We start from the raw sequence: 27,021 nt of genomic DNA, 5'->3' as shown, positions 1-27,021 counted from the left end.
TTCTCAAATCAATAAACATGAATACATCACATAAACAAATTGAAAGACAAAACCACATGATCATATCAATAGGTACAGAAAAAGCATTCGACAAAATCCAGCACCATTAATTAATTAATTAATTAATTAATTTTTATTGATTTCAGAGAGGGAGAGAGAGATAGAAGCATCAATGATGAGAGAAAATCATTGATCAGCTGTCTCCTGCACACCCACTATTGGGGTTCAAGCCTGAAACCCGGGCTTATGCCCTTGATAGGAATTGAACCCAGGACCTTTCAGTCTGCAGGCCGACACACTGGGCTAAACCCTTTTTTGATAACAACTCTCAGTAAAGGGGGAATAGAGTGATCATACCTCAACATAATAAAAGCCATACAAGACTAAACTACAGCCAACATCATACTCAATGGGCAAAAACTAAAAGCGTTTCCCTTAAGAACAGGTACAAGATAAGGATGTCTGCTTTCACCACTCTTACTCAACATAGTCCTGGAAGTCCTAGCCACAGTGATCAGACAAAAGAAGAAGAAAAAAGGCATCCAAATTGGAAAGGAGAAAGTAAAACTGTCATTATTTGCAGATGACATGATAGTGTACATAGAAAACACTAAAGACTCCATAAAAAAACTGCTAGTTTAATAAATTAATTTGGCAAAGTAGCGGGATACAAATTAACATCTGGAAATCGGTGGCATTTTATAGACCCAAAATGAACTCTCAGGAAGAGAAACTAAAAAGTAATCCCATTTACCATTGCAAATTATATATATATATATATATATATATATATATATATATATATATATATACACATACATACATACAGGAATAAACTTAACCAAGGAGGTAAAAACCTGTACTCAGAAAACTATAGGATATTGAAAAAAGAAATAGAGGAAGATACAAACAAGTGGAAGCCTATACTGTGTTCATGGATTGGAAGAATTAACATAATTTAAATGTCCATACTATCCAAAGCAATCTACAGGTTCAACACAATCCCTAATCAGCAGTCAATGGCATATTTCACAGATCTAGAACAAATATTCCAAAAATATATATGGAACCAAAGAATACTTTGAATAGCCACAGTAACTTTGAAAAAGAAGAAGAAAGTTGGAAAGATCACAATACCAGATTTCAAGTTATACTACAAAGCCATTGTAATCAAAACAGCCTGGTACTGGTGCAAGAACAGACACATAGATCAATGGAACAGAACAGAAACCTCAGAAATCAACCCACGCCATTACACTCAATTAATATTTGACAAAAGAGGCAAGAACATACAATGGAGTAAATGGTTTTGGGAAAATTGAACAGATACTAGTACATGCAAAAAAATGAAACTAGATCGCCAACTTATACCATACACAAGAATAAACTCAAAATGGATAAAAGCCTTAAATGTAAGTCATAAAACATAAAAATCTTAGAAGAAACCATAGGCAGTAAAATCTCAGATGTCTCATTGAGCAGAATTTTTGCAGATACATCGCCTAGGGCAAGAGAAGCAAAGGAAAAAATAAACAAATGAGACCACATCAAAATAAAAAGTTTCTGCACAGCAAAAGAAATCATACTCAAAAGGGAGCACACTGTTTGGGAGCACATATTTGCCAATGATACATCTGATAAGGGGTTAAATTCTAAAATATATAAAGAACTCACACAATTTGACAAAATGAAATCAAACAGTCCAATTTAAAAATGGGCAAAAGACCTGACTAGACACTTCTCCAAAGAGGGCATAGAGATGGCTAAGAGACATATGAAAAAATATTCAATGTCACTAATCATCAGAGAGATTCAAATTAAAACTATAATGAGGTATCACTTCACACCTGCCAGAATGGCTACCATTAATAAATCAACAAATATCAAGTGCTGGTGAGGATGTGGAAAAAGGAGAACTAACACTGCTGGTGGGAATGCAGACTGGTGCAACCATTGTGAAGCAGTATTGAAATAATTAAAAATGGGCCCCAGCCCATGTTTCTCAGTGGTTAGATTGTCAGTCCATGCACCAAATTGTCACGGGTTTCATTCCCAGTCAAGGGCAGGTTCGATTGCTGGCCCCAGTCACTTAATTGCATCTCACCTCTCTCCCTCCTTCCCTTCCTCTCTCTCCCCCTCTGTTTCTTCTTCTGTTCCTCCCTACCCCTTTCCCTCCCTCCCTTCCATGCTTTCTAAAAATCAATGGAAGGCCGGCTGGTGTAGCTTGGTGGTTGAGCATCCACCTATGACCCACATAGTTTGATTTCCAGTCTGAGCACATGCCTGGGTTGCAGGCTCGATTCCCAGTGGGAAGCATGCAGGAGGCTGCCAATCAATGATTGTCTCTCATCATTAATGTTTCTCTCTCTCTCTCTCTCTCTCTCTCTCTCTCTCTCTCCCCTCCTCCTCCTCCTCCTCCTCCTCCTCCTCCTCTCTGAAATAATATATATATACTAGAGGCCCGGTGCATGAAATTTGTGCATGGGGGGGTGTGTTCCTCAGCCCAGCCTGCACCCTCTCCAATCTGGGACCCCTCGAGGGATGTCCGACTGCCCGTTTAGGCCCAATCTCACCAGGATTGGGCCTAAACGGGCAGTTGGACATCTCTCTCACAATCCAGGACTGCTGGCTTCCAACCACTCACTTGCCTGCCTGCCTGATTGCCCCTAACCGCTTCTACCTGCCAGCCTGAACAACCCCTGACCACTCCCCTGCCAGCCTGGTTGGCCCTAACTGCCCTCTCTTGCCAGCCTGGTCACCCCTAACTGCCCTCCCCTGCTGGCCTGGTCACCCCTAACTTCCCTCCCTGCTGGCCTGATTGCCCCCAACCGCTCTCCCTTGCAGGTCTGGTTTCTCCCAACTGCCCTCCCATGCCGGCCATCTTGTGGCCATCTTGTGTCCACATGGGGGCAGCCATCTTTGATCACATGGGGGTGGTCATCTCGTGTGTTGGAGTGATGGTCAATTTGCATATTACTTTTTTATTAGATAGGATATTTTAAATAAGATAAAAATCAATGGAATAGAATGGGAAGTATTTTATTGGTTGGGGTTTGGTTGGGCTTTTGTTGTTGTTGGGTTGCTAGCTTTTTCGGGTGCAAGTTTGGAATCTATGAGGCAAAAGGAAAACCCAGTGAACTCATTAGCATGTCTTTTCTCAGATCCCAAAGTCCCTATCTGGTCTGCCTTTGTCTCTCCTCTGCTCAGACTCCTATATTTTCATATATATATATGGGTTTCCATTGTGCTTAGCAGGAGAAATAAGGAAAAGTACATCTACTCCCTCGTCCAGAGAGTGGCAGTTGCTTTTTTCTTTCAAGGCCAACAGCTGTAACTCTTTATACCAAATCCTCATTCTGAGTATTCCATCCTATATAAATCTGATGCCACAGGGGCAGAAACAGAGTGCACCCATCCTGGTTCATTTGGAGGTTAGCTCACGGTGGATGGGGCTCTGTGCCAGATAGCCAGAGAAACCACATGCTGTTAGGCAGGAGCTCTTGGTCTTCAGTGCTATACTGTCCCTTGTTCTGTCTCCCTAGTTATTAATCTTGTTAGTTTTTTCCTGAAAGTCAGTGATTTGGTATTTATATTTTTATTTTACTGCTTTCCCACAGATGAGGTAAGTAATTCAAAGATAATAGATTACTAACATTTCAATTTTATTTTATAAAATACTTAAGAAATTTAAAGTACTGTTTTTCTTATCCAGGCATTGAAGAAAAATTTAGGCCTTTTTATTTACATAATTTAGAAGAAGATGTAGAAGAGGACGTGAAGAGTTTAAAGGTAAGTAATAGAGCAGATGCTAAAAATGTTAATATATCAGAGCATATATATATTTTTAGTCATGAAAACCAAAGCAATATAATGAGTTACTGAGATTGGAGGTAAGCTAGCTTGGTAGCTACATAAAACAAAATTATCAATTTTATGAAGATATCAACTTGGCCTTCGCATTCTGGACCCATTCTGCCTTTGAGACTAATGAAATGAGAGAAACTGTACACAGCAATGTGAAAACAGAAGCACAATTTCTCTTGAATAGAATAGGAAGTACCCTATGTGGATCAGTCAGTTGGAGGAAGTTTTGAAAGATAGAAAGCCAACAGAATTACACTTGCTGAAACATGTAACAGAAAAGGCAAAGCCAACCTGGAACACAATGCTGAAGAAGTACCAGAGGAACAAGTCTTGAGTCAATATAGAGAAGAAACAGCATGGCACCTAAGACATTGGCAGGGAGATTACTTGGGGTTCACAGTTCTATCAGTCATGCAAGTTGGCTCCTCCCCCTAAGTGCCTTGTGCTGAGCAACAAATGGGAGAAGCAGCTGCTTTGGGCTGAAGCGGTAAGTTTGAAAGCCTGGAGTCAGAGAGGTGTGTCAAAGACCAGTACCAACTAACCAACAAAGGGAAGCAGAGACCTGCCCTCCATACACACTTTGGAAATGAGCTACTGTCATAGTCTTTCAGCAATATACTGCTGGAATCATGAAAAGGAGACTACAGTGAATAAAACAGGCAGGCAAATAGCAATTTTAAAATACAAAAAAGGAAAAACACTTGTACAGTTAAGAATTGCCAGACCCCCAACGTGGATACCCTGGGAGGTCACTCTCCCCGGGCTCTGTCCAGGTGGCGTAGGGGAGCATAGGGCTCTGCCCCGTGATGTACAGTCCCTTTCCACAACGTTGGAGAGAAAGCCGGGCCTTGAGTCTGCGCCTGCATATTCCTACAACTTCTCAGAGTCCTGCGGACAATGTCTGAGGAGATAAACCATGCAGGAAACATCTAGTAAAAAAATAAAATAATAAAAAAAAAAGAATTGCCAGACTTTTACACTTTAAAAGAGAGACATCTACTGCAAGCCAAGAAAGCCATCAAAAGGGCATCATGAAAGATGGTCACTAAGGCAGAAAAGCATTAGCACAATAATCAGTAATAGTTCATATGATAAAAGGTTCAATTAATAAGGCTGATAATAATAGCTTTAAATATGTACATGCTCATGAAAGCATGGCCTCAAAGTATGGAAAGCAAAAATTGGCAGAACTCAAAGAAGAAATAGACAAATCCACAATCATAATTGGGAGATTTTAATACAAATTTCCTTCTAATTTGTAGAACAAACAAAATTTGTCAGTAAGGATATAGAAACTTTGAAGAACATAACACATTTGACCTAATGGAAATATTTAAAACAGTGTGTCTAATAACTGCAGAATTCTTATCTTTAAAGGCTTTTCCTGAACATTCAGAACATTTTCACAAATTGACTTTGTACTGGAATATAAAACGAGTCTCAATCGTTTGAAGGATTGTGATTACATAAAAAGTATTGCATTCTCTGACTGCATTTCAGTTATACTAGAAATTAATCTGAGAAGATAATTACAAACTCCATTGGTTAGACATTAACAAATATACTTTTAAATACCCTTTGGGTAAAAAGAAATGGAATTTAGAAAATATTTGGAGCTAACAAAATGCTACATATTAAAAGTACAGAATTTGCAAAGGAGTATTTAATAGTAAAATATAGTCATTGATTTATATATATGAAAGTCTGAAAATGAATTAGCCAAGCATTCATCTAGAGAAGATAGCAAAATAAACCTAGAGCAAATAGAAAGCAGTAAAAAGAGAAGAGCACAGATCTACAAGATGGAGGAGAAACCAAGATGGCGGCATAGGTAAACACCTGAACTTGCCACCTCGCACAACCACTTCAAAACTACAACTAAAAGACAAAACGGACATCATCCAGAACCACAGGAAGGCTGGCTAAGTGGAAATTCTACAACTAGAAGGGAAGAGAAAAGCACACTGAGACTCAGAGGAGCTGCGGAAGTAAAGTGCAGAGGTACGGAGGTGCGCGCGTGGAGAGGGCTGGCAACCGAATACGCAGCTGGGTTTTTCAAGCCGGAGGGAGACACAAGCTCCCAACTGCTCTGAACTCCAGTTCCGGGTGAGACTCTGGGGACACAGACTCATACGGGGAGAAACTGGACTGTCTGGCAGCGGGCGGAACTTGAGGGCGGCTTTCTCTCAGAGGCACTTGCAGCGATTACCAAGGGACACTGAGACCCGGGGGCTTCTTAGGGCAAGGCTGACGGGAAGCCATTGCTGTTTGCTCCGCCCTGAGACTCCGCCCCATCCAAGCTGTGTGCAGAGGCTTTTGCATATGAATGGTCTGGTCCTTTGAAATCTAAACTTACCTATCAAACTGCAGCTGAGTCAGAGAGACCCAGAACATCCAAAAGAATGCCCAAGGCCCCACAGCAGCTTGCATTGCTTCACAGCTGGGCCTCATCTGGGCACCTCCAAAACCCAAACAAAGAAGAGGAATCTGCAGATCTCTCTATAGCTCCTGCTGGGTGGCCTCAGGTAGAGGCTAAATTAAATTTGCACCTCCTTGGAGATCCAAGAGTCAGTGTACCCAGGGGTCAGAGTAGGACCATCCAGATTACAACTCTTCAGATCCATAAGGGACACACTTAGGGGGCAGACTCAGTGAGCACCAAAGCCCCACTGAAGCAAGTCTTGCCTCATAAGGGTGTCTCCAGCACAGAAGTTCTCCCATCGTAACACAGCTGATCCTCACAGCCAACTGGCCTGGAGGTCAATTCCTCCCAGTGATACCAACAACAATCAAGGCTTAACTACAACAAGACTGTGCACACAGCCCACAAAGGGGTGTACCAAGAGGGTCTACCTCAGGTAACTGGGGAGGCTGATCCACTGGGCCCTATAGGACACCTAGCACACAAAGCCACTCTATCAACTCAGGGAAGCAGCCAAAATGTGGAGACAAAGAAACATGTCACAAATGAAAGAAATGGAGGAAAGCAAATTACTGGATATAGAGTTCAAAACCACGGTTATAAGGTTTTTCAAGAATTTTCTAGAAACCGCCGATAAATTTAGTGAGACCCTCGAGGATATGAAAAAGGGCCAACTAGAAATTAAGCATACACTGACTGAAATAAAAAATAATATACAGAGATCCAACAGCAGACTAGAGGATCCCAAGAATCAAGTCAAAGATTTGAAATACAAAGAAGCAAAAAACACCCAACCGGAAAATCAAAAAGAAAAAGAATCCAAAAATATGAAGATAGTGTAAGGAGCCTCTGGTTCAACTTCAAGCATACCAATATCCAAATTATGGGGGTGCCAGAAGAAGAGAGAGAGCAAGATACTGAAAACTTATTTGAAGAAATAATGACAGAAAACTTTCCCTACCTGGTGCAAGAAATAGACTTACAAGTCCAGGAAGCACAGAGAACACCAAACAAAAGGAATCCAAAGAGGACCACACCAAGACACATCATAATTAAAATGCCAAGGGCAAAAGACAAAGAGAGAATATTAAAAGCAGCAAGAGAAAAACAGTTAGTTACCTACAAGGGAGCCCCCATACGACTGTCAGCTGATTTCTCAACAGAAACTATGCAGGCCAGAAGGGAGTGGCAAGAAGTATACAAAGTGATGAATAGCAAGAACCTACAACCAAGATTACTCTACCCAGCAAAGCTATCATTCAGAATTGAAGGGCAGATAAAGAGCTTCACAGATAAGAAAAAACTAAAGGAGTTCATCACCGCCAAACCAGTATTATGAAATGCTGAAAGGTATTCTGTAAGAAGAGGAAGAAAAAGGTAAAGATAAGAATTATGAACAACAAATACATATCTATCAACAAGTGAACCTAAAAATCAAGTGAATAAAAAATCTGATGAACATAATAGAATCAGGGGCATAGAAAGGGAGTGGACTGACAATTCTCTGGGGGGAAGAGGTGTGGGGGCTACAGAAAGAAACTCAACAAAAATCATACACCTATGGATGAGGACAGTGGGGGGGGTAAGGGCATGGGGTGGGCTGGGAACCAGGTGGAGGGGAGCTATGGTGGAAAAAAAGAGGAACAGCTGTAATAATCTGAACAATAAAGATTTTTTAAAAATCTACAAAATGTAAATTAAAAAAATGGTTAAACAGGTAAAAAAAAGGGAAGAGCATAAATTAGTGACAAAGAAAGCAGCTAGCCGAAACCGGTTTGGCTCAGTGGATAGAGCGTCGGCCTGTGGACTGAAGGGTCCCAGGTTCGATTCCGGTCAAGGGCATGTACCTTAGCTGCGGGCACATCCCCAGTAGGAGGTGTGCAGGAGGCAGCTGATCGATGTTTCTCTCTCATCGATGTTTCTAACTCTCTATCCCTCTCCCTTCCTCTCTGTAAAAAATCAATAAAATATATTAAAAAAAATAATAAAAAAATAAATTTAAAAAAAAAAAAAGAAAGAAAGCAGCTAATAGAGGATCAAAAAATTTAAACGTTGGTTCTTTGAAAAGGCTAATAAAATCAACTAGTTAAGACCAATCAGGGAAAATAGAAAAAATACTGAAATAATGAGTAAAGAGGCATCACTATAGCTCCTGTAGACATCAATGTGGTATTAAGAGGATATTGTGACCAACTTGTTGCTAATTAATTTTAGAACTTAGATAAAATGTGCAAATTTCTAGAAATAAAGTATAACTTAGCAAAACTGACTCAAATATTGAGTTAAAAACCTGCTAATCCTATAACCATTAAAAAAGATAGAATCAGTGATGGAAAATTCTTCCCATAAAGAAAATCCCACAACCAGATAGCTGTGGTCAAATACATATGCAAATTTGATTTCTACCAAATATTCAATGAATACATTATTTTAATCTTATAAGTTTGTCCAGATAATAGAGAAGAGAACTCTCCCAGACTCATTTTATGAGACTAGCATATCCTTTTTTCCCAGACTTGAAAAAGAAGATACAAGGAAGGAAGGAAAGAAAGGAAAATTACAGGCCAATCACACATAATATAGAAGCGATGGTCCTGAATAAAATATGACCAAATGAATCCATCCATGGACAATGAAAAAAAAAAGATACGTGGCCTCATTATTAGAGAAAAGCAGAATGAATTGATTATAATTTTTCATCACTAAGATCAACATTTTTAAAAGATTGGTAATACCAAGTGTTGGTGAAAATGCAGAGTAAGAAGCAGTCCCCACACACTATTTGTTAAGAGTGTGAATTGGTTGCCCTAGCCACTTTGGCTCAGTGGTTGGAGTGTTGGCCCATGGACTGAAGGGCCACAGGTTCGATTCTGGTCAAGGGCGTGTACCTCCATTTCAGGCTCGATCCCCAACCCCTGTCAGGGCATGTGCGAGAGGCAGCCAGTCAATGTGTCTCTCTCACATTGATGTATTTTTTTCTCTCTCTCTCTCTCTGTCTCTCCCCATCCCTTCCACTCTTTCTAAAAAAAAATCAATGGAAAAAATACCCTCGAGTAAGGATGAGCAACAACAACAGGAGTGTGAATTGGTGAGGTTTATTGAAAATGAAGCATCTATCAAATTTTTAAAAGCACATAATTTTTGCAGAAATTCTACTCTTAATAATCTATCCTACTCACATGTATGCTCAAGGATTTAGGAGTTCCTTGCACCTTAGTTTCTTAGAGTAGAAAATTGGAAACAACCCAAATAATTCATAAGTAAATATACTAAATTATGATTCATTGAAACTACATAATATATAACCATTTAAAGAGACAGAAACTAACATATAATGATACAGAAAGATCTTGAAGACTTGTTGTTAGTGGAAAAAATGTCAAAATATACATAGAGTATGATCCTTTTGAATATATTTGTGTGTGTATGTATACATGTATGTACGTATATATATGAATATATATGTATGTATATTTACAAATACATATGCAAATACCTAGAGAGATTAAAAGGATGAACAACCTGCTCTGAGTAAGGATTACCTCTAGGGACTGAAAAAGAGCGTGGGTTGGAAGAAACAACTTTCAAGTGTTGTTCTGTGTGATTGTGCACAATTTGAGTTTTTTAAAGGAATGTGTACTTATATATTTTGTGTAATAAAACATAACTATCAAGAGAAAACAATCCTATATAATAAAACCCTAATATGCAAATTGACCGAAGGGTGGAATGACCAGAATGACTGATTGCTGTGACGCACACTGACTACCAGGGGCAGATGCTCAATGCAGGAGCTGCCCCCTGGTGGTTAGTATGCTCCCATAGGTGGAGCACTACTCAGCCAGAAGCCAGCTCATGGCTGGCAAGCGCAGTGGCGGTGGCAGGAGCCTCTCCCGCCTCCACTGCAGGCAGGCGGTAAGGAGCGAGGGGTTCTAGACTGCAAGAGCCCCAGACTGCAGGCCCAGACATCCCTTGATGTCTGACTGCCAACTTAGGCCTGATCCCCAGGGTATCAGGCCTCAGCCAGTGGGTGGACATCCCCTGAGGGGTCCCGGACTGCGAGAGGGTGCAGGCCGGGCTGAGGGACCCTCCCTCCCCCCAATCCCCCCCCCCCCCAGTGCATGAATTTTGTGTACCGGACCTCTAGTTACTTTTATAAATTAAAATAACATAAAAATGCTTATCAGGTTAAATAAAAAGCAATCTATAAAATGCTACAAACTTTGTACATAATTAATATCCTCTAACAGTCTCCCCCAAATCACTCATAGGTTTGTTCAGTGAATATTTTTAACCACCTACCTATGTAGCTTGCAGTCTATTAGGAGCAAAATTCAAATATGACTAAGAAAAAAGACTTGAAGAAAATACCATAATGTTAATTTTTTTCTTTGAGTGAAGGCACAATGTGTAACTTTCTTTTTAAATATAAATCCCTACATTTTCTATAATGAGTATTATTTTGTAGGAATAAAATTTTTTATTGTGGTAAGATACATAAAATTTGCCATCATAATAACCATTTTTTTCATAATAACCATTTTTAAGTGTACAATTCAGTGGCATTAAATACATTCACAGTGTTATGCAACCATCAGCAGTTTCCATTTCCACATTTTAAAACCCCAAACAGAAACTGTACCCATTATACTCCACATTCTTTTCTGTGCGCAGCCCCTGGTAACCTCTATGTTACTTTCTGTCTCTATGAATTGGCCTCTTTTAGGTACCCCACTGATGTGTGATCACACAATATTCATGTTTTTGTGTCTAGCATATTCACTTAGCACAGCAATTTTCAACCTGTGTGCTACAAGAATTTTTAAAACATGCAATTCCTGACTATTTAGTCAGGGACACTGACCTCTTTTTCCTTATATTGTGAAATAAAAAAATGACAACAGCCAGTACAACAGTAGCTGTCTGGCATGAATGAATCAAAATACCCTTCTTAAAAATTAGATCAGCAAAAAATGTAATATATTTTTGGGTGTGCCACAGAATTTAGTACTTATTTCATGTGTGCCATGAGATGAAAAAGGTTGAAAATTGCTGGTCTATATGTCTTAGGTTATACCACTTGTTTTGATTACTCTAGCTTTGTAGAGATTTTTAAAATCAGAAAGTGTGAACCCTCCAACTTTGTTCCTCTCTTTTTAAGATAGTTTTGACTATTTGGGAAAACCATTTATTCTTTTTAATATTCACTGCTTATAAGAGCTATGTAAAATTTCTGCCTTCTGAAAAGATTCATTCTTCTTAAAATAATTTTCTAGAACTATTTTCGCTATTTACTAAAATATGTATTTTGCTCTGTATTATAGAAAGAGTATCCTAGCCAAAATGAAGTTGTGAAGAGAATGCAGTCTCTCCAAATAGATTGTGTAGCAATGCCTCCAAGCAGGTCAAATTCAGGTAACTTAGACTACGGTTGAAAATCTGTTTATCCATTTATTTGTTTGCTCATACATGCACTGTACTCTCTAAAATATTATTCACAACCATATGAAAAATAGAAGAAGCTATACAATTTAACACCTGTCATAAAGGAATTTATAATATACTATAGGCCTTCCTTCCCTTGACTTCCAGCACCAGTTTTCCTCCGGCACCTGGGACCCAGGCCTTCGCTTCGGCCGGAGTCTGCCGCCTTTGCTGCTGACTCTGGCCAGAGTCTGCAGTCTTTGTCTTCGCTGTGGCCAGAGTGCCACTCTTGTAGATCCCTGCGAGTACCCTACATTGGGCTGCCAGTTGAGAGTGTCCCCCCCACGTCCCACGTGGTTCAGGGTTCAGGTTCAGGGTTTGGGCTCTGGAGGAGGCCGCACACAAATGAAAGAGACTAGAAAATATTAATTTGGAAATATTGGGGGCCAGGCGGGAGCCCAGCTCAAGAGGAAGGACTCCACCCCACTCTGGCCTTGCTATTCCTTTTATTCAGATTGTGGGATACACCCATAGCCCTTAGGCAGGCAATTCCAATAATAGCCAATCAGCAAGGATTTACATAAAACGAAAAGGTGGAAGTTGCTTTAGCTCCCTTTGTCTCAACTAGACAGTGGGTGCTTGGCTCTGACCTTTCAGAACCTTCAAGGTTAACCAGCCTTCCGGATTCCTTGTCCACACCTCTCTGCTAGTGAAGACAATGAGTGGCTTCCAACAGATCCCTTCGCCCCCACCCTCCCTCTCATAACAGGCATCCTGCCCCGCCACTCGTCCTGCCCCGCCACTCGTGCCTGGAGCAGCTGGGCAGCCACCATCTTTCTCCTTCTAATTTGATTATTCCCTCTGATTGGCTGGTGGGCGTAGCAGAGTGATGGTTAATTTGCATATTTCTCTTTTATTAGTATAGATTCAGAGCCAAGATATATATATTTGAAATGTTAAGTAACATTGAGTTCACCAAAATCATAAACTATCCTGAACATGAGTCCTAAAATATCCGATAGGGAGAAAGTGATGGCTTAGGAAAAAGGAGACATGTGGGAGCCAAGTCCTTGAGAAGGTCAGAGATGACTGGACCCAGAGTACAGAGAGGTTGGTGTCAGAGTCAGGCAGGGATACTTTTTCCTTACAACAAAAGGGAAGGCAGACTACAGGAGTTTGAAGCCATTTATTAGCTATCTGTTCTAGGGCACTTAACCTCTTAAACCTCATCCATCAAATCATGATAATTACTCCTACTCTGATAGGGCTTTTGAAGAATGAAAGGATCCATGGGAAACAGCACAAAGCTGCTGCTCTTTTTTGTTGTTGTAACAAACGAGGATATTTTTTCCATTAATTTTTAACCAGTTAACTGCCATGCGTCCAAAACGGAAACAATCCCCACACGCCATGATATTTTAAATTTAATTTAAAAAATCAATTTGCAATGAATATTATAAAAATAAATATATTACTCACAATTCGGGTGCTCTTGAATATTTTCAGCTGAAAATTCTCATGAAAAATGATTTTAAAGTTGATCAGGGCTGCCACTTAGGGAAAACATTTTTTTTTTTTTTATAGACATGCATGGGGAAGGTCCACAGCTTGCGTCTACAGACACTTATGGCGTACAATGGATTAAAGAGAGTAGAAGGGAGGGAAGGAGGTGGAGAGAGAGAGGGAACATGGATGTGAGAGACACACTGATTATTTGTCTCTCACACGTGCCCCAACCAGGGCTTTGGATCAAACCTGCTCTTGACCAGGACTAGAATCCACGACCCTTCGGTGCGTAGGCCAATACTCTTAACCACTTAGCAAAGCCGGCCAGGGCCAGAGCTGTTGCTCTTATTTTCCAACCCTGGATCACACCAAGGAGACAGCCACCTCACTGCTGCAACACAAGTCCTTTTCTTCCTTGGTCATTCCTGTGACACCCACCTTATTGCTTGTTATAACTTCCCTAGTGCTCTCTCACTGTCAGGCAGGGGCTCCTATTCATTCCATATAAAAGAAGAGGGCCAGCCTTAGCTGGTTTGGCTCAGTGGATAGAGCATTGGCCTGTGGACTGGAGGGTCTAGGGTTCGATTCCGATAAGGTCATGTACCTCGGTTGCAAGCTTGATCCCTGGCCCCGGTTGGGGTGCATGCAGGAGGCAACCAATAGATGCATCTTTCTCTGTCTCTCCCTCTCCCTTCCACTCTCTCTAAAAAGAAATCAATAGAAAAATATCCTTTGGTGAGGATTAACAAAAAAAAGAATTTACTTATTCTCAGTGTTTTCAGTATTTTACTCTGAGGACAGATCCATTATGGGGCTCAGGTTTCATTTTACTGTTTAATGTTTCATGAAACTCTCTCCAATGTTGAATATTTCTTCTTAGCCACAGAACAGCCCAGTTCGCTGCACAGTTCACAGGGACTCAGGATGGGTCCTGTGGAGGAGTCCTGGTTTGCTCCCTCCCCAGACTACCAGCCAGAGGAGAATGAGTGCAGCCTGCAGAACAAACTCCAGGAGGAAGCCAACTACCATCTTTTTGGCAGCCGCATGGACAAGCAAACAAAACAGCAACCCAGGCAGGGTGTAGCTTACAACAGAGAGGAGGAAAGGAGACGAAGGGTCTCCCATGACCCTTTTGCACAGCCAAGACCTTATGAGACTGTTCAAAACCCAGGGATAAAAGGCCTTGCTTCTTCCAACACAGCCAATCCTGGGAGTGCAGTACACCAACCAGCTGGACTGACCTGCCAATCCCAAGGACTCCACTGGACTCCATATAATCCGTATGATTTTAGAGCAAGACCATTGGGCGCGGGAACAGAAGGTTCCAGATTTTGGTCTGGGACAAATGCAAACCAGATACCAGGCCTGCATAAAACTCCAGTGCCTGAGACCAACCTGCTGGGAAACACTCCCACCATTCCATTCATCTCCCTGACATCAAGAGGTAAAGAGGCCTTTCAGTCCAATCTTGTCTTTTTTTTTTTCTTTCTGAAAATAAAACAGCCGTTAACTCTGTTGTAGACTATAAGGTAACAAAGGGCAAATGGTTCAGAGTCTTCAGCTGCCAGATGCAGCTTACACCATGAAATAGTCTCCATCTAACCACTTGGCCTGGGTAGTTCAGTTTGGGTAGGATTCAGTGCAGCTGCCTACCCGTGTTGGTTTATAGGTTTTGTAACTGGTAGGCATCTTCCACTCTAACCTGAATCACAATGGTCCCATTATACCCAATCTCTGGTGCAAGCGAAGGGATCTGCTTGTATTCTTTTACTTGCTTGCTGTTTTCTGAAGATAAGAAATAAGTCTTGGATATTTTTATTTCTAATCTCATATAGGCCAAAGGCTACCATTTGTGATGAAAATCTCATTGTCACCATCATCCATTTCCAGAACTCTTTTCATCTTCCTGAACTGAGACTCTGTACTCATCACACAACAAATCCCCATTTTCCTTTCTCCTCCCAGCCCCTGGCAACCAGCCTTCTACTTTTTATGTCTATGAATTTAATTACTGTAGGTACCTCATATAACTGGAATCAAGCATACAGTATTTATTTTTACTTCAGTTAGTATAATGTTCTAAAGGTTCATTCATGTTGTAATGTGTGTCAGAATTTCCTTCCTTTTTAAGGCCAAATAATATCCCATTGTATGTATACACCATGTTTTGTGTATCCATTCATCTATTGATGGACACCGAGTGGCTTTCACTTTTTGGCTATTGTGAATAATGCTGCATAGGGATGTAAATACCTGTTTGAGACCCTGCTTTCAATTCTTTGAAGTATATACTCAGAAAAGGAATTGTTGGAACATAGGGTAATTCTATTTTTAATTTTTGGAAGAACCGCCAAACTGTTACTACAGAGGCTGTACCATTTTGTATTCCCACATTAGCACGCAAGAGTTCCAATTTATCTACATCCTTGTCAACACTTGTTATTTTCTGTTTTTGATCGTAGCCATCCTAATGGATGTGGTTCAGCCACATTTTAAGAAGGAAAATTTTACAAGGTGGCATAAAATAGTTTAACTTAACATTTGGAGTGAAGCCCTGCCCTTTACAGTGTTGCATTTTTCCCCTTACCTTCAATTTAGGTGTGCTCACCTGTGTGCTTCTCTCTATTCAGATGAGACTGCAAAATGTGCCATATACAACAGTGCTGGAATTCAGATTGGAGACAATAATCGTATGGAGGTTGGAATGAGCTTGCCGTTACTGGATAGCACATATGTGAACTGGAAAGAGCCAGCTTCTAAGTACCAATATATCTTTGGTAAGATGCTCTTTAAGGGCCCATTGTCTAGAAACCTTGAACTTTCTTACTTGTTGAGAGGGATGTAGTGGAATCCTAAAGTGTATCTGGTTATTCTTCCTGAAAGGTGTCCCCTGTTTCCTCTGTAAAATATCTGTGTAATTTCCATATAATGTCATTGTAATTTATTTATGTTTAGTATGGGAAAAATTATTACAATAGCTAATTCATGGATTGTTGTGAAAATTAAGTGAGTCAAGATGTATAAAGAGCTTAGAACACTGCCTGGCACATAGTAAGAACTACAAAAGGATTAGATTATGATCATCATCAACATCATTATCCAAACCTAGGACAGAGCTCCTTCAGGTCTTCAGCAGAAGGAATTGTGTAAACAATAGGAGACTGTGCCCTTAACAGCATCTGTAATAAAAATGAGGACTTTCTCTTATAGGGTCCCACTATGCAGGCTTATAACATTAATCCCAAAACACAACCTGGAGAAAGCAGTCATTAGGCCTAAACAATGTGATTTAAGAACCCAGCTTTCTGATTAACCCTAGGGTTGGCAATTTTTTTCTATTAAGGTCTAGATAGTAAATGTTTTAGGCTTCACTGGCCTTGAGGTCTCTGTTGCAACTACTCAACTTACACTGTAGTGCAGTAGCAGCCACAGACAATATGTGTGTGGATGGCTGTGTTCCAGTAAAACAGTGTTTACAGAAGTAGGCCACGGGCCAGCGTTGGGCCATAGGCCACAGGCTGCCAATCCCTGGTCTAGCCCACTTGAAGGATAGTTTTTAAAATACCTAGAGCAGTGGTCAGCAAACTGCGGCTCGCGAGCCACATGCAGCTCTTTGGCCCCTTGAGTGTGGCTCTTCCACAATATACCACGGCCTGGGCGAGTCTATTTTGAAGAAGTGGCGTCAGAAGAAGTTTAAGTTTAAAAAATTTGGCTCTCAAAAGAAATTTCAATCGTTGTACTGTTGATATTTGGCTCTGTTGACTAATGAGTTTGCCGACCACTGACCTAGAGCATAGGTTCCTAAATTTGGGAGAGACAAGGGTATCTTTAAGAATCTGATGAAACCCAGGGTTCCCTCTTGCAGAGAGGTAGTGATGAAATTTGTCAAATATCTTGGGAGATTTGGGGATTGCTGACGTCCAGTGGTGGTGATAACAGCTGCATTATGGGGAACTGAGGAAAGAATGTGAGTTAAGGGGCAAAAATGAGATGTCTTTTTCTTTATATTCAGCTTTCTGAGGTAGAATGAGGATCAAGGAGTATGGTTTGTTTGTGGTGATTATTTTCTATTTCTGTTTCCTTTTGTCATTTTTGTGAAGGCCTAAAGGCAGGAACCAGTAGAAAGAGGGAGATTATGGCTATTGGAGAAGAGAGGACAACAGTTGAGGCAGGGAGGGAGGAGTCTAGAAATAGACCTTGAAGAATATACATGCCTCATCCCTTAAAAGACAGGGGAGGCATTGTCATTGAGTAGGTAGTTTTGCACTTGATGGTCTCAGTTTCCTTGATTAAGTAAGAGGAAAGATAACTGTTGGGTGAAGGGGCTCAGGAGTTGAGTGACCTTAACTCTGGCTATATGTAAGTTAAAAATGCCCAAAAGAAAATAAATGGTGTTTTCTCATTTACATTAGGAAGATCTAGTATAAACAGGGTCACTGGCTAAGGTTGTCTAAAACAGCCTAACAGTCAGGCAAGCGTTTTAATCCCAAAGCCATCAGCTGCAGCTCAGAGATGCATTTGCTAGGAGGAAGAGGTTCCTTATTTTAATTCACAAAAACTCCCCTAATGGGCTAGCAGACATGTAAAGTACCACCCAATGAGTCAATAGCTATATAATGAAGTTATCTTTTCCACTGGACTCCAGGTGCTCTTCACTTTATACAGGTTTTTGAAGCTAGAATGTTCAAATGGGTTTCAGCTTGACGCCTTCTCCTTTCTTTTTGGCAGATAATACCACTAGTCTGACTGATAAACACTTGGACCCAGTCAGGGAAAATCTGGGAAGGACCTGGAAAAATTGTGCCCGTAAACTGGGCTTCACCGAATCGCAGATTGATGAAATTGACCATGACTATGAGAGAGATGGATTAAAAGAGAAGGTTTACCAGATGCTCCAGAAATGGCTGATGAGGGAAGGCAGTAAGGGGGCCACCGTGGGAAAGCTGGCCCGGGCGCTCTACCAGTGCTCACGCATAGACCTTCTGAACTCTTTGGGATCTACCAGCCAGAACTAACTAGAAGCAGCTTCGGCAGCATGAAGTCATCTCCTCACTTAGTGGGTGAGCCACTGAGAATGGGCTGCCTCAGACCATCCGTGAAGTCAACCCCCACTTAGTGAATGAGCCACTGAGAGTGGGCTGCCTCACTGACCTGGGTTCTGTGTCTACACAAAAATCATTTCCTGCATTTCATAACTGGAAATGGGAAAGAAACCTACAGCAAACAACCCGCTAAACTGAATGCCTGAGCCTTGATGAAAAAAGAGCCTTGCCCTGGCTAGTTTGGCTCGGCCTGCGGACTGAAGGGTCCCAGTTTGATTCCAGTCAAGGGGCATGTATCTCGGTTGCAGGATCCTCCCCAGCCCGGGCCCTGGTCAAGGTGCAAGCAGGAGACAACCAATCGATGTGTTTCTCTTACATTGGTATTTCTCTCGATCTTTCCCTCTCTCTTCCACTCTCTCTAAAAATCAGTGCAAAAATATCCTCAGGTGAAGATTAAAAAAAGAAAAGAAAAAAGAAGTCTGATGGGTTTTGAAAGGGAAAGCAGAAATATTTTAGGAAGATCATTTTCTTTCACTTTATCCCATAACCTCCAATTATGCTAAAAAAATTCGGAGAATGTAAACTAAACCAACTTTCTTATTTTGTGCTCTTTTCTCCACATAGGCTCCTATTATAAACAAAGTACAGAAAAAAATCTAACTTTTCTTCAAATAGATTTTTTGGTATCACTACCACAGTTCATTCCAGTTATAGGGTCTGTTCACATCAGTATCAAATGCTGTATCAGTCACTACAAGCTTCAAGAATTGCATGCAATATCCATACCATAAATTAACTGAAGGGATTTTAAGGTGTACTAAGAAGGGGGGAAATATAGATCATCACAATTTCCCAGGCAGTTGTTGCAAGAAATTGCTACAAATTATGACAACTACAAAAATCTTGATTAAGTTTTTAAGTTCTTTCTTAGCATCCTGGCACTTTAGGCACTTTCCCAACCTGTATGCCCTGAGGAGGCAGCAGGCTATGACAGAAGCCTCAGGGCCTATCACTGTTGAATAGCTCCCCAGTTTATCCCGGTTCAGTGTGGTCAGTCTGGCTGTCGGGACAGATACTAGTGTCTGGTGAGGGTTCATATGTATTGTTGGTTCTGATTCTAAATCTCCCCCAGCAGTTACACACACACACACACACACACACACACACACACACACACCCCTGAAATGAAATGGGACTGTAAAGCAGAATTTCTCCATCCCAGCACCACTGGCATCTTGGGCCGGATCTTTGCTGTAGGGGACTGTCCTGTGCATTGTATGATGTTTGGGAACAACACTGGCCTCCCCCTACTAGATGCCAATAGCCCTGTTCTCCCCCTCCTCCCCTCCTCAGTTGTGACACAGATATCTCTGGACAGTGCCAGATGTTCCCTGGAAGGGCAAAATCACTCCTGTTGAGAACCTGTGATAAAACTGTGAATCTCAGTTTTCTCACCACACATTTGCAGGCTCACTACTTAATTGCCGCACAGCATTGATCACAAAGACCAAAAGGAAAACTAGGGGAAAGGGTCCCAGGCTTTGCTAGTGGGGGCTGGGTAAGTTCTTTTCTAAATGTGTCCCTGTACTCTATCTTAACAGTGTTGTAAAATCTTTAGCTTCCAAGGTGATTGAATGATTATTGATAAGAGGCAAAAGTGGAAAGTATTTTAATTGACTTTTTAAAAATAAAATTTTGTACATTAAATGTAAACCATTGAAATGATGTGTGTTTGTATAAATGAGACAGTTTAGGGTTCTCCACTGGGACTTTACCACTTAGGTTAGCTGTTCCAATACAAAATCCTCTTTCACTACCTGCTATTGGCAGCAGAGAGAAAGCTGATGGTAAAAAGAGCATTTTGTTTTGGGATAAAAGCTAGCACTGCCATCCCTCAGACACGGCTCAGAGGCTGTTCCTTCCGCCTCCACTCTCTCAAACCTGGGCTGCAAAGAGTCTAATTGGTTTCGGAGGAGTTTAGTACGAGGCCCAAGCACCACAAAAACACTAGTCCTTGGCAGAAACCAGGTGAGATGACAGACTACAAAATGAGAAAGAAGAGTATCCGTGATTGGTTTCAAAAAGATATTTAGACTCTAAGGACCGCTGGCAAATAAGACCCACTTCCAGCTCAGTCTTGCTTGGCAGATTGTCCACTTGTTGCTATGGTCATAATCTTTGCTTTGAGTCCAGAATATGAAGTTAGGTCTTCAAAAATAAGAAAAGTTCTTTCTTAAAAAATGTTTTAAATAGTATTTTGCTGAACATTTTAATGTGTATTATTTATAGAGAACAGTTTTTCTAATTATACTAATATAAATAAAAATAGGTGTTTAGTCCTGGCCAGTTAAGTGGTTAGAGCATGAGCCTGTGGACCAAAGGGTCGTAGGTTTGATTCCCAGTCAAGAGCACATACCTGGGTTGCCGGTTTGATCCCCATCCCCAGTAGGGGCACATGTGGGAGGCAACCAATTGATGTGTCTCTCTCATGTCAATGTTTCTCTGTCTCCCCCTCCTCCCTCCATTCCATTCTTTCTAGAAATCATTGGAAAAAATATTCTTGGGTGAGGATTAAAAAATAAAAAGGTGTTTATAGGATGATTGAAGAACCTTCTGATCACAAAACTGATCAGAATGGTGATGCTACTGCAGTGAATTCTGTAATATGTAATAATTCACATGCAGGATTCTAAAATCTAGCAGACAAATCCCGCTCTGCTACTGTTTAGTTAAATATCTGGGGCCTGCTTCCTAACCTCTCTTAGCCTCAGTTTCCTCATCTATAAATAGAGAGGGCAAAGTTTATAAGATTGATGTAAAGAATAAAATAAGATAATGCATCATAAGGTGCCTGGCACAGAAATAGTTATTTTTAAACTACACTTGTGTTATATATAAAGGACTAGTTCTTAAATGTGTACTTTAAATTGTGACCCCAATAATCTAAAACGTTATAGTGCTGCCATTTTGCTTACCAGTAGGATAATTGGTGTTAAAATTGTAGACAATTATTTTTAATCCTCATCATCTCTGACAAGAAACCCCAATTAACATTTCAGGAAAAAAATAAAATGTTGGCCCTACCAAAGATGTGTGAAATTCAAATGACAGCAGCCAGCTGAAATATATATTTTTCTATTCAGGAAATTTAATGGGATAGATTTATGTTGAAAGTAGAATGTAAATATTTTTGCATATTCCATATTAAGCCAAACCTGCCTTTACTGACCAAGAAATTCTAATGGGCTAGTGAGGACCCCAGAGGTAACAGAACTTTCCATGACTATTACACTTAGAAGCACAGTGGGTTTCTTGGAGGAGAAATAATATATGCAAGGAAGCTGTAATCATCTTGAATAATTCAAGCCAAGACTAAACAGCCAATCTGCCAGTCATTTACAGTTAAGGTAAGGCATAATGGTAGAAGAAAAGGAGTGTTGTTTTTCTCCACTGAATCTCCAGATGTTAATAACCTTTATAAAGCTTGAGTTATATGGTCACGAAGAAAATAATTCTAATGTGGTAAAATACACATGACATAAATTTACCATCTTAACCATTTTCAAGTGTACAGCTCAGTGGCGTTAAGTACATTGACATTGTGCTAACATCACCACCATCCTTCTCCATAACCTTTTCATTTTGCAAAACTGAAAGTCTGTCCCTATTAAACTACCTACCCCTCTGCCCCAGTCCCTGACAACCACCATCCTACTTTCTATCTCTATGAATTTGTCTGCTTTGGGGACCTATATATAAGTGGAATCATCCAGTATTTGGCCTTTTGTGACTGGCTTATTCCACTGAGCATGATGGCCTCAAGATTCATCCATGTAGCAGGTGTCAGAATTTCCTTTTTAAGACAAAACGGTATTCCATTATATGCATACATATTGTATTTATACCTTCATTCATTGATAGACAGTTGGGTTGCTTCCACTTTTTAGCTATTGTGAATAACGCTGCTATGAACTGGATGTATGAATATACAGCCTGCTTTTGATTCTTTGGGGGTCTATACCCAGAAGTGGAATTGCTGGATTATGGTAGTGTTACACCAGTGAGACGTCAAGACCTCAGTTCTTGTCTTCTTGAAGGAAACATTTCAATTAAGAGACAAAGTGCAGCAAAATTTATTGGCTGCAGCAAAACACACTTAGGAGGGTGAAACAAGGAAGGGCATAGAAGAAGCAACAGGAGAGCCTAGGCTGAGCTCCTTTGTCTCACTGAGAAGTCAGAGAAAAGGGAGCCTTGGAGGCAGGTTCAGGGGGTTGGAGTCTTGTGGGGTCCCTTAGAGGCTCAGGTGTGCTCCTCTGGGGAAGAGCCAGCACTGGGTCCTTTGTGTTGAGGGTATTTACTTCCTCTTGTAGGTGGGACTTTTAGGGGAGGTCTCAGGGGAAGGTCTCAATAGAATATTCCTCAAGTTTCCAGGAGTGCTCTTTCAGGGTCATCATCTCCTCTGATTGGTCAGCACCAGGGCAGGGGGTCATTAGTCAATGCAGCTGGTCCTGAGGCAGGCAGGATGTCACTTGCCTGGTTTTGATGTTCTCTCTTGAGAGGAAAGGTGTGTTTGTGTGGGGGCGGGGGGGGGGGGAGGGAGGAGAGGGGGAAGGGACGGGCACGGGCGGTTTGGGGCATTGTCTAAACCGCCTGACCAGCCAGATGAAAGAGCAGGGGTCCAAACTGCATGACCAGGGATATGCTAGTTGAGGAAATGTTACCTTGGGGACCAGGTTCTTTTTTTTGCATGTTAAAAGAGGAAGTTTATTCTGCACTAACGAGCGAGAGAGAAAAACCAGGATTGGAGGAGAAGGACCCGCCGGGCTGTCTCGCAGACTGGGGAGAGCAGCCGGGGACCAGGTTCTTGTTTTCCCAGTTTTGCCTCTTGCTAGGCCCCAGGAACTTTGCTCCCGGGTGACCTTCTGCACCTGGTCCATGGTCCTTGCTCTGCTCATGTCTATCTAAGTGCCTATAACAGTAGTACAATGTCTAATTTTTTTTTTTTTTTACTATTTTCCATAGCCACTGCACCACTGTATATTCCCAACAATGCACAGGGTTTCTCCACATCCTCCAACACATTAATTTCTGTGTTGTTTTAAAATAACAGCTATCATAATGAGTGTGAGGTGGTGTAAAGAACAAAAATGTTTTAATCACATCATCTCTAGAAGCAAATGCACTTCACCCGCCTTGACAGCCAAACTCCGAGCCTACCCACTCCTTGCCTCTAGGTGAGCGGGACAGGGGCTGCTCGCCCACCTGCACCGCTAGGTTACCCCGCCGAGCGCGGGGCGGGCAGATCCAACGTGAAGACGATCCGTGCCCGGGTTCCCGCAGGACCGCCAGTGCCCGTTCGGTCACGGTTCAGCGAGCACCCAGATTGCTATCCAGCGTCCCGCGAAGCGAGGCGTACCCGCGGAGGCTGGGCCTGGGGGTGATGGGTCAGGCTGAGGCCTGGCGCCTGCGCGACCCGACAGGCGGCGGCGCGTCCAAGGAGCCTGTAGTGGGTCACGCATGCGCTCTCCTGGCACCGGCGCGACCTGGGACGATGGCGACGGCGCTGAACAGCCGGGGGGTGCTCCGCCTGCGGCTCCTTCTCTCGGCTCTGAAGTCGGGGCCCCAAGTTCCCCTGGCCCGGCCCGCCGCGGCGTTCGGGTAATGGCCCACTCCCCTGCACGAGCTCCGTGATGTGTTCGCGCCTCCGGGGGTGGCGTGGGGCGGGAGAGGTGCGCGGCCGGTCGCTGTGCACCGAAGGGCCGGGGAAGAAACGTCAGGATTAGTCACAGGCACGCGTGGCAGATTACAGCCTCGAACCCCGTGCTCGGAGTCCGTTGCTCTGTCTAATCTCGTAAGACCTTCAGGGCAATAATCTCTCATGTTTCGTTTATCGAAAGCCAGCCTGAGGATGCCTGCGACTACTAGCGCTCAGAGCCAGGATCCCGAGCGCGAGCCTTCCTTTGCTTATCTCCTGCAGAAGCACCCGGGTCGGGGAGCACCCAAGCCCCCGCCTGACTCCCACAGGTGCTGGGGGTCTGCGGAGACGCCCGAGAGCCCGCCTTTCTCTCGCGCCCCCTGTTTCCCCCCCCCCCCCCCCACACCGCACACACATTTTGAGATAAACCACCACCAACAACAAAAACCCGATTAATCTCTGACCCGCTGTCTTAAAAATGGGTGCCTTGGGTCCTAAGAGATACTAGGCGGACAGTGTGGATAGAGCAGCAAGAATTCCCTAAAGACCTACCTCCCTATACACACACACACACACACACACGCACACACACACACGCACACACACGCGCGCGCAATGCATGTATGCAGTTAACTGGTTTGAAATATTTTTTAAAAATATTTTTATTGATTTCAGAGAGGAAGGGAGAGGGAGAAAGAGAAATATCAGTGATGAGAGAGAATCATTGATGGGCTGTCTCCTGCACACACCCCCACTGGGGCATGTGCCCCAACGAGGAATCAAACCATGACCTTTGGTCCCTGCTCACCACTGAGCCACACCAGGTGGGCGCAGTTAACTGTTGATGGGCAAGTTCCATTCGTGATAGGAAGAAAAGTCAAATGCTAGAGAGAGCATTGAGAACTTCACTTTCTCTAAGGTGGAAATTTCTCATTTGAAAACTTAATTTGAAAGGAGAAAGGAAGAAAATGTGACCAGCTTTACATTTTTATATTGTGATTGATTAGGAGTTTCATATTTGGTTTAGGTTCTCTTTTATTATTATAGACTAGAAGCCCGGTGCACAAAATTCGTGCACGGGCGTGGGTGTCCCTCAACCAGGCCTTCATTCTCTCCATCTGGGACCCCTCGGGGGATGTCCGACTGCCGATTTAGGCACGATCCCTCCGGAACCACTGGACCACTCGCCTGCCTGCCTCATCGCCCCTAACTGCCTCTGCTTGCCAGCCTGATCGCCCCTTAACTGCCCCCCTGCCAGCCTGGCTGCCCCCTTACTGCCAGTCTGATTGCCCCTTACTGCCCCCCTGCCGGCCTGGTTGCCCCTAACTGCTCCCCTGCTGGCCTGATTGCCCCTAACCACCTCTGCCTTGGCTTCTGCCACCATGGCTTTATCTGGAAGGATGTCCGGAAGATGTCCAGTCTAATTAGCATATTACCCTTTTATTAGTATAGATCTTTTAGAAGAATTTCAAGATTGTTTTGATGCAAATGGAAATATATGTCAATGGCCACAGTTATAAACCAATGCTGTAAAATGGTGCTTTAATCCAGTTTCCTATTTGCAGAACAGGATTGAAATAAAATTACTGTGATTTTAACAATATCAAAGTTATGGTAGGTTATTTAATGGTTGAAGGAAGGCTGATTCATTAGCATTCAAATCATTCTTCCTAATACATCTCAAAAACAGGTTTCTCTGGAATTTGAACTGCCATTTTATAACTGTGGTTGCAAATTTATGTGACATTTAATCAGGGAAAATAAGCAGTGGCATTGGTTAATCCTGAAACAAGGCTGCAGCCCAGAGTAAGTAGGTAAAAGCGCCAGTGCCCGACTACAATTGAGTTGTGTTCTGAAAACTTGTTTGTAAGTCTGTTATTTGGAATGCTGACTTTTCTTATTTCTAATCTGGAAGTTATGTTACATACAGCTGCAATATTAATAATTTACAGAACCTAACTAACTGCCTGACAAAAAAAATTTTTCCAAGTTTAACCTCGGAATGTTCTTCGGGAGAACCAGAGAGCTTCCTTCCCCCTGGAACCTGCCACCACCTTCTGTCTGGCAGTCAGGGTGAATGGCCCTAGTGCTGGAGCCCTATTGGGGAACCTCTTCAGCCATGAGGTTACAGAAGAATGATGGCCTTTGGTGTTCAAATGGCTACATTGCCACTTCTGGCTACATTAACCTGAGCAGGTTACTTAACCTCTCTGAGCTGCATGCCTTGCAGAATTGTACAGAGTATTTGAGAGAGTGAATGTTAAAGGCCTTGGAGGTAAAAATTAAGTAATTAGTGGGTAAAGTTAGCAATGATACATATATGAATATCTAAATAACAAAGCAGAGTATAAAAGATGTAAAAGTGTGTCATCAAAATTCATGTAAATCCATGCTCTGCGAGGTAGCTTTATTGTAGCCAATGGTTACTTTGGAAAAGATATACAAAAGAAATTGCTCAACATACAAGATATAGAGACTATGTAGGACTTTCAAAGTGAGGATGTTTCCTATTAATAGTCCCCATTTTTATTTCTGAGCAAAGTGTAAAAAGTGCCACAGGCTTTGGTATCAGACAGTCAGGTGCTCATCTTGACTTTGCAACTTCCCAGCAGGATGACGGGGCAATTGCCTAACCCTCCTAAACATCGGCTTCCTCAATGGTAAAGTGTGGTTACTTGTAATTAATGTGCCTTACATCACAAAATGAAGGAGATGAGATAAGCTCTTAGCAGTCCATTATTTAGTTTAATAGTGACACTAAATGTTAGTGTTAGTTTAGTTATTTGCCCCAAACTCTTACATTCTGACCTCCCCCCACAGTAGACTCTTCCCCTTTGAGGGGAGTGGCTCAGCCCCTCAATCAGGAACTGATTGCCATTGCATTGCTCCTGACCTTCCCTTTCACAAAATTGTCCAACCTCCCAGAAAAAAAGGAGTCAAGGACAAATAAAAGGTAAGACATAGGCTCTTGTAGATGAGCATGCCTTTCTACAGGCTTTTTAAAAGGGAGACAGGATTTTTTTTTTTTCTCCTCCAAGAAATTAACTCAGTATAGTAGTTCTTTACCT

At 42.1% G+C, this 27,021-nt stretch overlaps 2 protein-coding genes across 9 annotated transcripts in view; both read left to right on the top strand.

Annotated features, from left to right (window-relative positions):
- Positions 1 to 19,967, top strand: part of RIPK1 (receptor interacting serine/threonine kinase 1) — a 45,254-nt gene extending 25,287 nt beyond the window's left edge. For all 5 annotated transcript variants that reach the window (XM_080656532.1, XM_080656531.1, XM_080656535.1 and 2 more), the window contains 5 exons: positions 3,713 to 3,789; positions 11,611 to 11,701; positions 14,097 to 14,660; positions 15,847 to 15,993; positions 17,945 to 19,967. In XM_080656532.1, the coding sequence (XP_080512658.1) occupies positions 3,713 to 3,789; positions 11,611 to 11,701; positions 14,097 to 14,660; positions 15,847 to 15,993; positions 17,945 to 18,231 (1,166 nt within the window). In that variant the 3' untranslated portion in view covers positions 18,232 to 19,967. The remainder of the gene's footprint in view (positions 1 to 3,712; positions 3,790 to 11,610; positions 11,702 to 14,096; positions 14,661 to 15,846; positions 15,994 to 17,944) is intronic.
- Positions 19,968 to 23,564: 3,597 nt separating this feature from the next.
- The window catches only part of BPHL (biphenyl hydrolase like), a 38,837-nt gene continuing 35,380 nt past the window's right edge, over positions 23,565 to 27,021 (top strand). For all 4 annotated transcript variants that reach the window (XM_080654963.1, XM_080654964.1, XM_080654962.1 and 1 more), the window contains exon 1: positions 23,565 to 23,916. In XM_080654963.1, the coding sequence (XP_080511089.1) occupies positions 23,699 to 23,916 (218 nt within the window). In that variant the 5' untranslated portion in view covers positions 23,565 to 23,698. The remainder of the gene's footprint in view (positions 23,917 to 27,021) is intronic.

This window comes from Plecotus auritus, assembly GCF_963455305.1.
Source record: "Plecotus auritus genome assembly, chromosome: 2".
NCBI lineage: Eukaryota > Metazoa > Chordata > Mammalia > Chiroptera > Vespertilionidae > Plecotus > Plecotus auritus.
The sequence above is the reverse complement of the archived record's forward strand: the minus strand, read 5'-3'. Positions and strand labels throughout refer to the sequence as shown.